The 15715-nt window shown below is 47.6% G+C and overlaps 1 protein-coding gene and 1 pseudogene across 8 annotated transcripts in view; one reads left to right on the forward strand and one right to left on the reverse strand.

Moving 5' to 3' along the window:
• Positions 1 to 13218, forward strand: part of ZNF333 (zinc finger protein 333) — a 31035-nt gene extending 17817 nt beyond the window's left edge. For all 8 annotated transcript variants that reach the window (XM_006066554.4, XM_025293685.3, XM_006066552.4 and 5 more), the window contains 6 exons: positions 419 to 506; positions 5218 to 5306; positions 6063 to 6189; positions 6611 to 6706; positions 7408 to 7484; positions 8612 to 13218. In XM_006066554.4, the coding sequence (XP_006066616.1) occupies positions 419 to 506; positions 5218 to 5306; positions 6063 to 6189; positions 6611 to 6706; positions 7408 to 7484; positions 8612 to 9730 (1596 nt within the window). In that variant the 3' untranslated portion in view covers positions 9731 to 13218. The remainder of the gene's footprint in view (positions 1 to 418; positions 507 to 5217; positions 5307 to 6062; positions 6190 to 6610; positions 6707 to 7407; positions 7485 to 8611) is intronic.
• On the reverse strand, positions 1311 to 4897 carry LOC112587032 (annotated as a pseudogene).
• Positions 13219 to 15715: the final 2497 nt, after the last annotated feature.

The following is a 15715-nucleotide window of genomic DNA, read 5'->3' on the forward strand; positions in this document are numbered from 1 at the left end:
TAGGAGGGTTCCCGTCCCTTCTCCCAGAGCAGGGATTTTCCCCTTGGGAATAGTTTACTAACACCCCCTCATTTGCAGGGCTCCACCCATGCCTCCTGCCTCACCCGTCAGTCTACTGGCCATCCGCTGCTTCTCTGTGCCCCAGAATCAACCCCCCACCCTGCCCAGAGGCTGCTTAGATGAGGCCTTCCCTACCCGGGCCCCCTCTGTCTTTCCTGTCTTGGACTTGAAATTCCATGACACTGATTAGCTTTGTGTTGAGGAGTTGTAAACCTGGACGTGGTGAACGAGCCTTGTCCCTCCTCTTAGCATGTTTCTCAAAGCAGGGCCAGTCACACCAGTTCAGTCTGGGTGAACAGGTGTGAGCGGATCCCACCCACGCTGTGACTCTGTAATCTGTTCCTGTCACTCTGTCCAGGGGCTGAAGGTGGCTGTGCAGATGCAGAGGTTGGCCACGCCGGAGCCTGCGCTGGGTCTCCCCAGACTGTGGAGGGCTGGGGGTGCTGGTGAGTGAGAGCCTGGTGGAATTACAGCCCGAGGGCCCTCCTGTGTTGTGTTCTGTTGTGTTGGCAACTTGGATCCACCTTCCTTTCTTCTGACTGCAGTCGTTGTCTTAGGGAGAGAATATATAAAGTCATCTTATTTTTTATGGGCTCCCCAGGTGGCACTTGTGGTAAAGAACCTGCCTGCCAATGCAGGAGACAAAAGAGATGTGGGTTTGATCCCTGGATTGGGAAGCTCCCCTGGAGAAGGGCATGACAACCCACTCCAGTATTCTTGCCTAGAGAATCCCATGGACAGAGGAGCCTGGCATGCCACAGGCTGTGGAGTTGGCAAAAGTTGGATACATCTGAAAATGTAGCACAAACAGTATTCCGTCGTATATATGTCTTCTTTATCCGTTTCTCTCTCAATGGACATTTAGGTTGGTTCAGTATCCTGGCTATTGTAAATAAGTGCTGCAGTGAACACTGGAGTGCATGTATCTTTTTGAATTATGATTTTCTCCATGTATATGTCCAGGAGAGGGATTGCTGAGCCATATGGTAGTTCTATTTTTAGTTTCTTAAGGCACCTCCATACTGTTCTCCATAGTGACTGTATCAATTTGCGTTCCCACCAACAGTGAAGGAGGGTCCCCTTTTCTCCACACCCTCTCCAGCATTTATTCTTTGTAGATTTTTTGATGATGGCTATTCTGACAGGTACAAGGTGATAACTTCACTGTAGTTTTGATCTGCACGTCTCTAATGACTAGAGATGTTGAGCATCTTTTTACGTGCTTTTTGGCCATCTGTGCTATAAAGTACTCATGGAGTACTTGGAGTACTCTTGGCTCTTAAATTACCCTGGAAGGGCTCTAGACTGTCATCCTGTGGTGAGAAGGACACTGGGAAGCAATTGCAGACAAACCCCTGACACCTTCCCCCTGGGGGCTTGCAGTCTGACTGGGGAGTGAGTATGGGGTAGGCATGTCAGGGGTCTCTAAGGCCACGCCCCAAACTCAGCTTACAGTTGTACTCATGGCTCTGATTTAGTCCAGTGAAGGAATGCAAAGCAAAACCAGCAAAGGGAAAAGGCTTTTGGGGTGATGCCTGGAGGAACCCAGGCACAAGCTTTTGGAGTCCTCTCCCAGTGGAGTCACACAGGACGTGCTTAATTCCTTCAGCAGCAAGTTGTGACGACACGTGCACAGTGAAATTTACACCGAGGTTCATTATAGACTCAGAGCCCAGGGTTTTCCCTGGGGGCTGGTCATGTAGGCACCATCTGCCCAGCACATATCTAAACTCCAGGCTTCTGGAAAGAAAGCAGGCATCCAACATGGACTGCGTTGTTTGTACAGACAGTTTAAGCAGAGTGAGCCCCTCTTACCAGTTAGGGTCAGGGGAACTGTCTCGAAATCCAAGTCCTGGGACTTCCCTGGCGGTCCAGTGGTTAAGACCCCATGCTTCCAATGTAGGGGGCATGGGTTCAATCCCTGGTTGGGGAACTAAGATCCCACATGCTGTGCGGCCAGCTAAGGGCCAGCCTTGCCAGCTGGCCTTGCTAAGGAGAGCAGTCAGGAGGGCTATGTTAACTTTTGTCTGCACAGTAGGGAAGCATGGAACTATGTAAAATGTATTCAGGAGGTCAAGTTGAGATAGTTTGGTGGGTCATGTATACATTCATTTACCAGACAATTGGGGGCACTTATGGGAGGGGGACTGGGGGCTTCTTTGGTGGCTCAGCATTAAAGAACCCACCTGCCAATGCAGGAGAAGCATGCTGGCATCCCTATGGGACACCAGCAAGTGACAGGGCAGGAACTTGAACAGGAGTGGAGGAGGAGGCTGGCAGTTAGGTGCTGAAGCCTGGCAAAGTGGAAGTGTTTAGTTACTCATTCAGGTCCGACTCTTTGTGACCCCAGGGACTGTAGCCTGCCAGGCTCTGTACATGGGATTTTTCAGGCAAGAATACTAGAGTGGATTGCCATTTTCTTCTCCAGGAAGATCTTCCTGACCCAGGTCTCCCCCATTGCAGGCATATTCTTTACCAATTGAGCCACCAGGGAAGCCCTCCGAAGCCCGGGGCGGTAGGTTTTAAGATAGAGGGATTGGATGACTGAACATTTCTACTAGATCCCCCCTGTAGATGGAGATCACAGGGGACCCTAGTGAGGTGCTGGTTGTTGAATGGTAGTGTTTTGGAACTGAATACAAGGTGAGGGAATGAGTACAAAGATTGCCCAAGATGGGGAACAAAGAGACAAAACAGTAGCCAGAGGGAAAGGTGGAGTATTAGAGCTGTATTGTGGGCCCCCTCCCACCAGCCTATATTGAAGTTCTAACCCTTGTTACCTGTGAACGTGACCTTGTTTGGAAATAGGGTCTTTGCAGATGACATTAGGTTAAGATGAGGTCGTGACCCTAATCCCTTATGAATTGTGCCATTTTAAGAAGGGGAAGATGCCTTGTGAAGACAGAGACATGTGGGGGAGAAGGTCACATGACAACAGAGGCAGTGATTTGAGGGACACAGTTACAGGCCCAGGATTGACCTTCACCACCAGAAGCCAGATTTTTTCCACTGGTCATGTATGGATGTGAGAGTTGGACCATAAAGAAAGCTGAGTGCCAAAGAATTGATGCTTTTGAATTGTGGTGCTGGAGGAGACTCTTGAGAGTCCCTTCAACTGCACGGAGATCAAACCAGTCAACCCTAAAGGAAATCAGTCCTGAATATTCACTGGAAGGACTGATGCTTAAGCTGATGCTCCAATACTTTGGCCACCTGATGCAAAGAGCTGACTCACTGGAAAAGACCCTGATGCCGGGAACGATTGAGAGCAGGAGGAGAAGGGGATGACAGAAGATGAGATGGTTGGATGGCATCACCAACTCAATGGACATGAGTCTGAGCAAACTCCGGGAGGTAGTGAAGGACAGGGGAACTTGGTGTGCTGCAGTCCATGGGGTTGCAAAGAGTCAGATACGACTTAAGGATAACAACAACAACCATAAGCCAAGAAAAGGCAAGGAATGACTCAGCCGGAGTTTCAGAGGGAGTTTGGCCCCGCTGACAGCTTGATCCTGGACTTCTGGCTGCCAGAACTGAGAGAATACAATTCTGTTGTTCTATGCCACCCAGTGGTGGTATTATTATTATTTTTTTAATAGCTGCCCTGGGAAACTGATAACATGGGATCAGGATTGGACATGGTTCAGATTTAATGACTGAGGGAAAGGTCCCACTGAGAGGGGAAGTGGGGGTATAGGGAGATGGGATGGCGGGCATCACTTCTCCTCTGTGACAGGCCAGAGTGAGGAGTCTGGTGTGGGGGAGGAATGTTATCGATCTGAAGACAGGAAGGGAAGGACACTTCCTTCTCAGGCAGGCTCCCAGAGAAGTGGTGGTTTCTCTGTGCTCGGCTTGTGGTAAGTCCTGGGCGGTACCAACCCTGCAGAGTCGGGGCAGAGGAAGGGGCCCTGCAGTCAGGGAGGAACGGCTGACCCAGGGCTGAGTCAAGGGGGAAAAAGGACTGCTGTAGAAACCTCAGAGTCTGCTGGTGAATCGAGACTGTGGCTTCACAGATTTGGAATGGAGGAAATGTGTGTGTGTTTCTTTTCTTTTTTTTTTAAAGCACTTGTTAACATTAAAAATAAAAACGTTTTAGTTTTTATTGGGGTATAGACAGTTAATGATGTTGTGATAGTTTCAGGTGAACAGTGAAGCTGAGTCATACATATATAGGACTCAGCCATACATATACATGTATCTATTCTCCCCCAAACTCCCCTCCCATCTGGGCTGCCACATAACATTGAAAAGAGTTCCATGCGGAAGCACTTGATGACATTTAATGAATTTCCCACCCTGTGGCTTCAAGCTGGTGTGGTGGTGTTCAGTTGCTAAGTCATGTCCAACCCCTTTTGACCTCATGGACTCCTCTGTCCCTGGGATTTCCCAGGCAAGAATACTAAAGTGGGTTGCCATTTCCTTCTCTGCAAGCCCCTCCCACACCCATAGTCTTCTTTTCAGCTCTTCTGCTGTAGAATTTGGCCATCATGATGACAGGCTGCTTTGGGAGTTTTTTGTTCCCCAGATCTTTCTGATCACACCACATCAGTGATAGGGACAGCTTCAGTCTTGTTCTCAACAGCACTTATCTGGATCTTCTCACCGACCCAGGTTAACAGTTTATCAAGTTTGACAGTTGGACAGAGGCTCTAGTTCCTCTTTAAGTGGTAATGCCTTGTACCGACTTTTCCAAAATCCCCTGCATGATATTCGTCCAAGTTGATCCTGTGGTGAAGCAGGCCACCAGTGTTAGCGCAGCTTCCTGGGTGTTTCCCATGATGCGGGCGTGGCTCATGTGGCCCCTAAGTTTTCGGGTCTTCCTTAGTCTGGATGGCATATTGGTGTCTGAGATGAAAGAGCTGTGTGTGTTTCTGTATATTTCTGTGTGTTTCTGTGTGTGCTTGAGTATGTGTGGTGCGTCTGTGTGTATGTGTCTCTGCACGTAGTATATGCATGTGTGTGTACTGGTGTGGGTGAGTGTGCCCACGTGCCCAAGTAGCTGTGGGTGTTTGCAAGCGTATGTGCATGCATGTCTCAGTGTACAGTATGTGTGTGTGTGTTTATCCAAGGGAGTGTGCACCTGTGGTCACTCACAGTCAAGGTGGGCAGCCTCAGCCCTGCTGCTGAGACCCTCACGGCTCTCCTATTCTCCTGCAGCTCTGTCCGCTCAAGGCCCTGCCTGGCTCCAGAAGGGGAGAATAGAAGAAGAAGCCATGACTCCTGGGGGACTGACCACCTGTCCACAGGTAAGCAAGAAGTCCTTGCTCTTCTTGCTGCTTTGCCTCCTTGTCCCCTCCCCCTGGCTGGGAGCTTCTCAACCCCACAGGGCTGGTGTCTAGGCTTCCAGGCACTGGGCCTCTAGTGGTGGGTGAGCAGTGACCTCACTTGCTGGACCCTGGGGTTAGGGGCCAGGATTTCCAGGCTAGTTGTTGTTTTAGTTTAAATTATTTATTTATTTTTGCCTGCACTGGGTCTTTGTAGCTGTGCTCAGGCTTTCTCTAGTTGCAGCGAGCAAGGGCCACTCTTCATTGCAGTGCACGGGCTTCTCATTGCAGTGGCTTCTCTTCTTGTGGCGGCGCATGGGCTCTGGGTGCACGGGCTTCAGTTGTGGCACTTGAGCTCAGTAGTTGTGGCACATGGGCTTATTCACCCTGTGGCATGTGGGATCTTCTTGGACCAGGAATCGAACCTGTGTCCCGTGCATTGGCAGGCAGAGTCTTACCCACTATGCCACCAGGGAAGTCCTGGCTAGTTGTTAGTAGCTAAGTCCTGTCATGAAGTTGAGGTCCTTGGCTGCCACACTTCGGGACACTCTCATTTTTGGAGGGAAGAATAGATGGAGAAAAGTTCCGGTTCTGAGGCCTGAGCTGAGGGACCTTAGAACCATATCTGAACATCCTGTGCACGGGAGTCTCCCTTCCCCAGGCCTGCAAGCCCCTCACTGTTGTCTCGAGTCCTGGGGGGCGCTGGCCTCTGGCTGAACCCCTGGATGTGCATTTTAGGAGCCAGTCACCTTCGCGGATGTGGCTGTGCTGTTCACACCGGAAGAATGGCTGTTTCTAGACTCTGCCCAGAAAAGCCTCTACAGAGATGTGATGCTGGAGAACTACAGGAACCTGGCCTCTGTAGGTAAGGCCAGCCCTGCTGCTTCATGGACACATTCTTGTGCAGCCACTGTGGGTTCCCAGAACTGTGCTGGTCTGGGGAATCCAGAGGTGAAGAGAGACCAGTGAAGAGATAGCACCTCATGGTGCTTATTATAGTCTTGTGGCTTCCTTATGGAAATGAAGGCCTGTCTGCTCTTCCTGGGCTTCTTAAGTGCCTTCTTGAGCCAGGCCCTGGGTTATGGGGATTAGAGAGCCCTACTGTTCTTCGGGACCCATTGAGGGAGCTTGCACTTTAGTTCCTTTGTGAAGAAAGCCTACATCAGAATGTAGGCGTGCCCTTTTTGCTGTTCCCATCTCCAGTGACCCTGAAGACTTCAGAGTATCAGCCCCAGTTGCGTGGCAGGCACAGTCTGCTCACACCCTGTATCTTTTCCCATGAGCAGGTGATCAACTCTGTAAAACCAGGATGTCTTCCCATTTGGAGCAAAGAGAAGAGCTGTGCGTCACCGAGAGAGGGATCTTCCCAGAAGCCCACTTAGGTGAGCACCAGACAGGCGAGGGGAGCACCTGCTCTGGTCGCTAAGATGAGTGTGTTAGATTTAGAAATACTTTCAGTATCCTTGATGGGGAACGCTGTTGGGTTGAGCTTCCTCAGTAAATTTCACTTTCTTTCCTCTTTCCCTTGCCTTTTTACCTCTAATACTTTACTCTGGTTTCATAGAACATAGAGTAAATTATCCTACCTCCTTTTTACATTTAGCACTTTCATGTGTATATTTCATCCAGTTCCTCCCCATTCTGTTTTTAACTAATACTTTCTCTCAACATCAGGCTCAGTCTTCATGGAATCTTTTCTTAGAAAATTATCTACTATTTCCATTCCTTGTTCCTGTGATTACTTCTTAACTCTTCACATAGCCAAACACCTTAAAAATTGTTTTTGCTCCTTAATATTTTCCTTTTTTTAAAAAAAAAAATTTTTTATTTTTTGGCTACATCATGTGGCATGTGAGATCTTAGTTCCCCAACCAGAGATCAAACCTGGACCCCTTGCATTGGAAGTGTGGTGTCTTAACCACTGGACCAGGGAAGTCCTGATATGTTCCTCTTATTCAGTTTCTTCACATATTTAGGATCAATATTTAAAAAAAATGTGCATGTATCTAGCTTACTGGTCCTTTTTATCCCAGAGTTTCCTTCCCTGTGCACTTGATATTTCCTCCCCCTTAATTCATTCCAGGTCCTCACTTTCAACACCAAGACTCAATTCCTAATCAAGATATTTTGGCGGCAATTCCATCCATTGGCATGAAAAGGGTAAGGCATAAAGGGATTATTCTTTGTCCTCTACAGTAGGAAAAACCTGGGATTGCTGTAGGCTAGAAACTCAAGAAGCTCAGAGAGAGACTAAAGGCAAGTGGTACTCACCTAGGAGAAAGCAGTTTGTTGGGAGAGAGTCTGTGAATGTCATGAATTGGGGGAAAAAACTAAATGTAGATCAAGATGTATCTTCACAGAGTCCCCAAAGTTAGCCATGTTTAAAACCTTTGTATGTTGTATTGGGGTATAGCCGGTTAACAGTGTTGTGTTTCAGGAGAGTGTTCAGTTTCAGGTGAACAGTGAAGGGACTCAGCCATACATATACATGTCTCCATTCTCCCCGACACTCCCCTCCCATCCAGGCTGCCACATAACATTGAACAGTTTCCTGTGCTATACAGTAGGTCCTTGTTGTTATCCATTTTAGATATAGCAGTGTGTACATGTCCATCCCAACCCAAACCCACTACTCCCTAATTGTCCCTTCCTGTCCCCAGCCCCTGCTTCCTCCCCCTCCCACCCCCCCCCCCTCCGCCCCCCACCCCCGGCCAGCAACCATCCATAGGTTTGTACTGTTAAGTCTGTGAGTCTTTTTCTGTTTTGCAGGTGAGGTCATTTATATAATTTCTTTTTAGATTCCATGTACAATGGACGTCATACGATAGTTCTCCTTCTTTGACCCAGATGTGACCATCTCCAGGTCCATCCGTGTTGCTGCAAATGGCATTATTTCATTCTTTTTAATGGCTGAGTAGTAGTCTGTTACTTTATCTAATTTATCCATCCCTCTGTCGATGTACATTTAGGTTGCTTCCATGTCTTGGCTGTTGTAAACAGCGCAAAGTTTACCGTTTTTGTAAATCTGACAAAAGACTTAATTTAGCCTTTAACAATTAAAAAAAAAATCTTCTTCTAAGAAGAAGTCCCATGAAGGTAATGAAAATGATGGCTCTTTGTGGCAGAGTATCCTCTTGAAGGAACTCAGGGTAGCAATGGCAGAGATACACTAGGCTGGTAAAAGTTTGAGCTATAGGACCGCCTCTCTCCTACACACAGTTTGCTTGTGGGAGAATACCTGTGACTGCAGTAAAGCCTCTGGTCTTCCCGTTTTCCTCAATTGACAGGAGCCACCTCAGGTCGGAGAAAACCTCTATAAATACGATGAGCTTGGGAAGCCCTTTGACAGCATCAAACCGCTTTTTCAGTACCCGGGATTTCCTACTGAAGGAAACCCCTTTGAAGGCCGAGAGAGCCGAAAATCCTTCCTCCGGACCACCCGCCTCATCGTGCCTGAGAAAGTCCCCAGCGGGGATAAAACCTACACGTGCGACAAATGTGCAAGATCCTTCAGGTACAGCTCCGAGCTCATCCGTCACGAGAAGACGCACACCGCGGAGAAGTGCTTCGAGTGTCAGGAGTGCCGGCAGGCCTTCAAGTACTTCTCCAACTTGCGGCGCCACCTGAAGACCCATGGCGGCGAGAAGCCCTTCGAGTGCAGCCAGTGCGGGAAGACCTTCACGAGGAACTTCAACCTGATCCTGCACCAGAGGAACCACATGGGCGAGAAGCCCTACTCATGCAAGGACTGTGGGAAGGCTTTCACCCAGCCATCCTCTCTGAGGAGCCACATGAGGACCCACACCGGAGAGAAGCCCTTCGAATGCGGCCACTGTGGGAAGACCTTCCGGGAGCACTCGTCGCTGAAGACGCACGTGCGGACCCACACCAGAGAGAAGCCCTACCAGTGCAACCACTGCGGGAAGCCCTTCCGCACGAGCACCAACCTGAACGTGCACAAGAGGATCCACACGGGTGAGAAGCTGTACGAGTGCGCCACCTGCGGGCAGGTCCTGAGTCGGCTCTCCACCCTCAAGAGTCACATGCGGATCCACACCGGAGAGAAGCCCTACCCGTGCCCAGAGTGCGGGCGAGCCTTCGGGGAGCCCTCATCTCTCAGGAAACACGCGAGGACCCACACTGGCAAGAAGCCCTACGTCTGCCCGCAGTGCGGGCGAGCCTTCGGCCAGTCCTCTCACCTCATCGTCCACGTGAGAACCCACACCACGGGGAGACCCTACGAATGCACTCAGTGTGACAAAGCCTTCCGGCACAGCTCTTCACTCAGCGTGCACAAGAGAATTCACGCCAGGGGAGAAAACGTCAGGACTGACGACCTGCCTTTATCTGTGTCTCTTCCCATGGAAGGGCCCCTTGCTGATGAACTTCCTGTTTCTACAGACTAAACATCTGGGGCCGTAATCATCTCTCATAGTACTCCTTTAGCGACATCCTATATGGTGGCTCAGTGGTGAAGAATCACCTGCCAATGTAGGAGAGGAGGGGTGTATCTCTGCGTTGGGAAGATCCCCTGGAGAAGGAAATGGCAACCCACTCCAGTATTCTTGCCTGGGAAATCCCATGGATCCTGGCAGGCTGCAGTCCCTGGGGTCACAAAGACTCAGACACCACTGAGCATGTGTACACACACACATAACACACCACAAGCAGAGTGTGTGATCTTTATGTTGTTGAATGTTAAGTATTTGTGGAGATTTGCTTTTAGGGTTAGGGCTTCCCTGATGGCTCAGGCGGTAAAGCGTCTGCCTGCAATGCGGGAGACCTGGGTTTGATCCCTGGGTTGGGAAGATCCCCTGGAGAAGGAAACAGCAACCCACTCCAGTACTCTTGCCTGGAAAATGGCATGTCTTGGTAGTTGCCTGCCAAAACTGTCCCTTCTTACTTGCAAAAGCACCTAGGTTTTATTTGTTCAGATTGAGACTATGCAATGTATATATATATATTTTGTGGCTTAAAGCAAGAGGATTTTATTCTCTCACTTGTGGAGGGCACAAGTTGAAATCAAGGTGTCTGCAGGGCCACGTCCCCTCTAAAGTCTCTAGGAGAGGAGGCTTCTTTGCCTCTTCCCACTTTTGGTGGCCGCAGGTGTGCCTTGCCTTGTAGCAGCGTCGTCCCCGTCGCTGCCTCCATCTTCATACGGCCTTCTCCTCTGTGTATCAGTGTCCTCTCCTGTGTCTCCTAAGTGTCTCTTATAAGGACACATCATCGGATTTAGGGTCTACCCAGATACCCAGGATGGCCTCATCTCAAGATCTTTAATTTAATGACATCTATAAAGACCCTTTTCCAACTGAGTTCACCACCAGAGTTTCTGGGTGGCCATGTCTTTTGGTGATGGTGGTGGTCGGGGCTGCATTCAAACCACTACACCATCAGGGAATGTGCATGATTAAAATACTTCCACCTCCCTGTCCTTCTTGCTGGCAGGGGAGGCCACGTTCTCCAGTCTTGGCCAGCAGGAGACATCATTGAGTGTGAGTCCTGGGGAAGATGTCACAAAGGAATGGTTTCATTTAGCCAGATCCCTCTCCTCCTTCCCTGGTGGCTTGGACGGTGAAAAATCTGCCCACAATGCGGGAGACCCAGCTTCAATCCCTGGGTCGGGAAGATCCCCTGGAGAAGGGTGGCTACCTACTCCAGTATTCTTGCCTGGAGAATTCCATGAACAGAGGAGTCTGGCGGACTACAGTCCATGGGGTCACAAAGAGTCTTCAGACACGACTGAGCGACTAACGCTTTCACTTTCTCTCCTTCTTGCCTTTTGTACAAGCGGGCACCATATCTGGTGCTAGAGGAGGCATCCTGTGACCACAAGGGTGAAAGCCACAGTCTAGAGTGTGGGGGACTTCCCTAGTGGTCCAGTGGTTAGGACTTTGAGCTTCCAGTACAGGGCTGAGGGTTTGACCCTGGTCAGGGAACTAAGATCCCACAACTGTATGGTGCTGCCAAATTAAACATATAAAAATAATAGATTAAAAAATAATAGATTGTGGCCAGAGCTACAACCATCCTGGTTCCCCGGTTGGTATCCTTGTGTGGGTGTTCCAGCCCTGGGTTGTTTGTTTCTGGACATCTTGTTTACACGAAAAAGATGCACTTCTTACTGGTACATGACATTGTCTTTTTTGGGGGGAGGGGAATCTGGGGGAGGGCAGGGATGGGTTTATTGTGGCTGAATGCAGTCTCTAACTGATGCACTTAATATATGATTCATTTTTATAAATGCTTCTTGAACAGTGGAAATCAATGTATTGTATCCTGCAAATGTCCACTAGATGGAGCATGCTCTTTGTGTATAAAAGTCTTTTACACATTTTAAAATACTGGTTTCTGTCTTAGCTCAGGCTGCTATAACAAAAATACTGGGTGGCTTACAAACAACAGAAATTTATTTCTCACAGTTCCTAGAGATAGGAAGTCCAAGATCACGGCTGGCAGATTTGATGTCTGGGGAGGCCCCACTTCCTGGTTCATAAATGGCCATCTTCTTGCCATGTCTCACATGGCAGAAGGACAGCAAGAGAGCTCCCTGGGGTCTCTTTTGTAAGGGCACTGATCCCATTCATGAGGGCTCCATCCCTATGACCTAATCACCTCCCAAGGGCCTCACCTCCTAACACCATCCCCTTGGGAGTTAGGCTTCAGCATGTCAACTCTGGGGAGCACCAATATTTAGTCCTTAGCAGTTTCCAGTCTGTCATTTACTGAGAAAGTTAAACTCTCCCACCATACGTATGAATTGCTGAATGAGTCTTTTAATTCTGTTCATTTTAAAATTCATATATTTTGAAGGAATGGAATTAAAAGATTTTTGACATCTTGTAAGCTTTCAGTTAATTGTTCCTTTTATTCTTATAGTGGCCATCTTTCTCCCTAGCAATGAATATTTAGCCATTCATCATCATCATAGCAAATGATTATTTGTGCTTATTATTGCTAGATAGTATTATAGCTACTACCTTAAACTTTGTATCTTTTAAGTTATTTAGTCCTTACAATGACACTTTGAGGAAGGTACTGTTATTATACCCAATTCACAGATGAGGAAACTGAGGCCTGATAAGTTGAGTTAACTGAGGTCCTGCAGGTGGTAAGTGACAGTTTGGCTCTCTCTACAGAACTTCACTGCAGGGAGCTGTTCTCCATTTTCCCCTGTACTCAGAGTTCTGTTTTTGTGTTTTAAAGTTTTTTTTTTTTTTTTTCCCCCACACTGAGAGGCTTTGTGGGATCTCAGTTCCCTGACAAAGGATTGAACCCACACCCTTGGCAGTGAAAGTGCAGAGTCCTAACCACTGGACTGCCAGGGAATTCCCTTAAAGTTCTTTAATTGAGACATAACTTATGTAAAAGTCCATAAGTCTCAGTGTTCACCTCAGTGAATTTTATGTCTATATCTATACCACTCTAGAGAAGGGAGTGGCTACCCACTGCAGTATTCTTGCCTGGAGAAGTCCATGGACAGAGAGCCTGGTGGGCTACAGTTCATAGGGTCACAAAATTGGACACGATTGAGTGACACTTTCATACCACCCACATCAAAAAGAAAATATTCTATCTTCCCAGAAAGTCCTCTTGGGCCCAGCCTAGGTCGATAAGCCCCATCTCCAGAATTAACCAGTACTCTGACTTCTAGTACCATAGATTTGTTTTTCTTGTTCAGAAAAATAGAACCACACAGTACGCCTTCTTGTGTCTGATGTTTTCACTTAATATAGTGCCTATGAACTTTTTTTGTCACATTATCAGTAGAGCTCTTTTAAAATTGCTGTGTAATATTCCATTGTCTGAATACACTACAGTTAAAAAATTTCACTCTGTTCATGGACATCTGGGTTCTTTCCCAATGCTGTTATGAATAAAGCTGCTATGAGTATTCTTGTGTACATCTTATTGTGAACATATCTTCTTATTTCTCTTGGGTATAAAACGTAGATGTGGAATTTCTGGGTCATTGCCTAGGCATATTTTTAGCTTCAGTAGATACTGCTAAACAGTTTTCCAGAGTGGTTGAAGCAGTTCATGCTTCCATCATCAATTGGGAATCCCTGGTGACTCAGTGGTTAAGTGGTAAAGGAGCAAACCACCTTCAATGGGAAAGAGAAAGAAAGTGAAGTCGCTCAGTCATGTCCGACTCTTTGCGACCCAGTAGACTGTAGTCTACCAGGCTTCTCCGTCCATGGGATTCTCCAGGCAAGAACACTGGAGTGGGTTGCCATTTCCTTCTCCAGGGGATCTTCCCCACCCAGGGATCAAACCCGGGTCTCCTGCATTGGAGGCAGATGCTTTAACCTCTGAGCCACCAGGAGGAGATGCCAGTTCAATTCCTGGGCTGGGAAGATCCCCTGGTGAAGGGAATGGCAACTCACTCCAGTATTCTTGCCCTGGGAAATCCCATAGACAGAGGAGTCTGGCAGGCTACAGTCTGTGGGGTTGAGAAAGTGTTGGATATGACTCAGCAAGTAAACAACCAACCACCGCATCAGTACAGTCTCATTTGCTTCATATCCTGGACAGCACATGCTACTGTTAATTTGTTTATAGCTGTATTAGTGGGTAGGTGATTTCTTATGTTTTGTCTTGCTTTATTTTGTGTGTGTGAATAGTGATGTTGTAGATTGCTACATGGTAATTTCATCCATTCTCTTATGCACACCTCTCTTCAGTGTGACTTTGATGCTCCTCTTATCAAGAGGTGGAGTTTATTTCTCTACCCTTTGAAGATGAACTTGATCACATGACTTTCTTTGGTCAGTGAAACATTATCAAACATGATAGAAATAGAAGCTAGAAAAACACATTGGGGGACTTCCCTGGTGGTTCAATGGTTAAGAATCCATCTGCCAGTGTAGGGGACACTGGTTTGATCCCTGGTCCAGGAAGATCCCACAGGCCATGGTGCAACTCACTCTGTGAGCTACAACTACTGAGTCTGTGCTCTAGAGCCCAGGAGCTGCAGTTAACTGAAAACTGCCCATCCTATAGAGCCTGTGCTCTGGAACAAAGAGAATCCACTGCAATGAGAAGCCTGTGCACTGCACTAGAGAGAAGCCCCTGCTTACTGCAATGAGAGTAAGCAACGAAGACCCAGTGCAGCCAAAAGTAAATAATTAAAAAAAGAAGAAAAACACATTAGCCTTTGCCATCTTTTAGCTCAAGATTAGATTCTTGGCAGCGTGATGAAGCCTGGGCCAGCCACCTCTAGGAGTAGACACCACATGGAGAGACAGGATTTGCTAATGGTCAGCAACAATCCTCAGACAGGTGAGTGAGGCCTTCTTAGACCATCTGACTCCAGACAAGCCATCAGGTGACTTAAGTCTCATGAATGACCCTGGGTATCAGAACTGTCCAGCTGAGTTCATCTCAAATGCTGACTCAAAGAACTGTGAGCATATAAGCTGGTTAGGCAGCAATACATAACTGACACAGACGTTTGTATCAGAAATAGGATGTGGCTGAAACAAAAGGTTAAAGTGTGGCATTGACTTTAGAACTTTGCAGCAAGTAAGCAGATGAGAAGGGTGAGGAAACTTAATGGCTGGAAATATGGTGAGAAAACTGCCGCTAGAGGTTAGGAAAAGGCTTTGTGGTTATGTGCTAGGGAAACCACTGGTGGTAATGTTGTCTGTAGTAACTTAGAAGATAGAACATGTCCTTAGTGATGCTGTGGATCTGGCTGAGGAGGGACACTTTCTCCCCGTCTCTGGCCCTCTCCATAATCTTCCTTATGAGTGCCTGGGGGTGCAAGAAGAATCTTGAGTGGGTTAGAACTTGCCTTGTGTGTGAAGCTTCCAGAGTCTCTATCAGACACATGTCTGGCATTTAGCACTTGATTACGAATTTTAGCAGGCATCTTACTCTCTTGTCTTCATCCTGTGCTATGGGTGAGCCAGTGCTCATATCCATATCTCTGTCCATATCTCTTCCCCTAGATTTCAGGTTAGTTGGTTACACCTTCTGGGTTCAAGAAAGTTATGTGGGTTTTTTTTTTTGTGTGTGTGTGTGTTTGTTTCTTTTTATATTTTATTTAAACTTTTTATTTTATATTGGGATAGAGCCAATGAACAATGTGATAGTTTCAGGTGAACAGGGAAGGGACTCAGCCATATATATACGTGTATCCATTCTCCCTCTAACTCCCCTCCCATCCAGGCTGCCACATAACATTGAGCAGAGTTCCCTGTGCTATACCGTAGGTCCTTGGTTATCCACCTAATTTTTTATTTATTCTAATAAAATTTTTATTTAGTTTTGGCTGAGGCAGTTCTCTGTTGCTGCATGTGGGCTTTCTCTAATTGCGATGAGCAGGGGCATGGGCGTCGCATTGTGGTGGCTTCTCTTGTTGCAGAGCACTGGCTTTAGAGCACAGG

This window comes from Bubalus bubalis, chromosome 9 (genome assembly GCF_019923935.1).
Source record: "Bubalus bubalis isolate 160015118507 breed Murrah chromosome 9, NDDB_SH_1, whole genome shotgun sequence".
Taxonomy (NCBI): domain Eukaryota; kingdom Metazoa; phylum Chordata; class Mammalia; order Artiodactyla; family Bovidae; genus Bubalus; species Bubalus bubalis.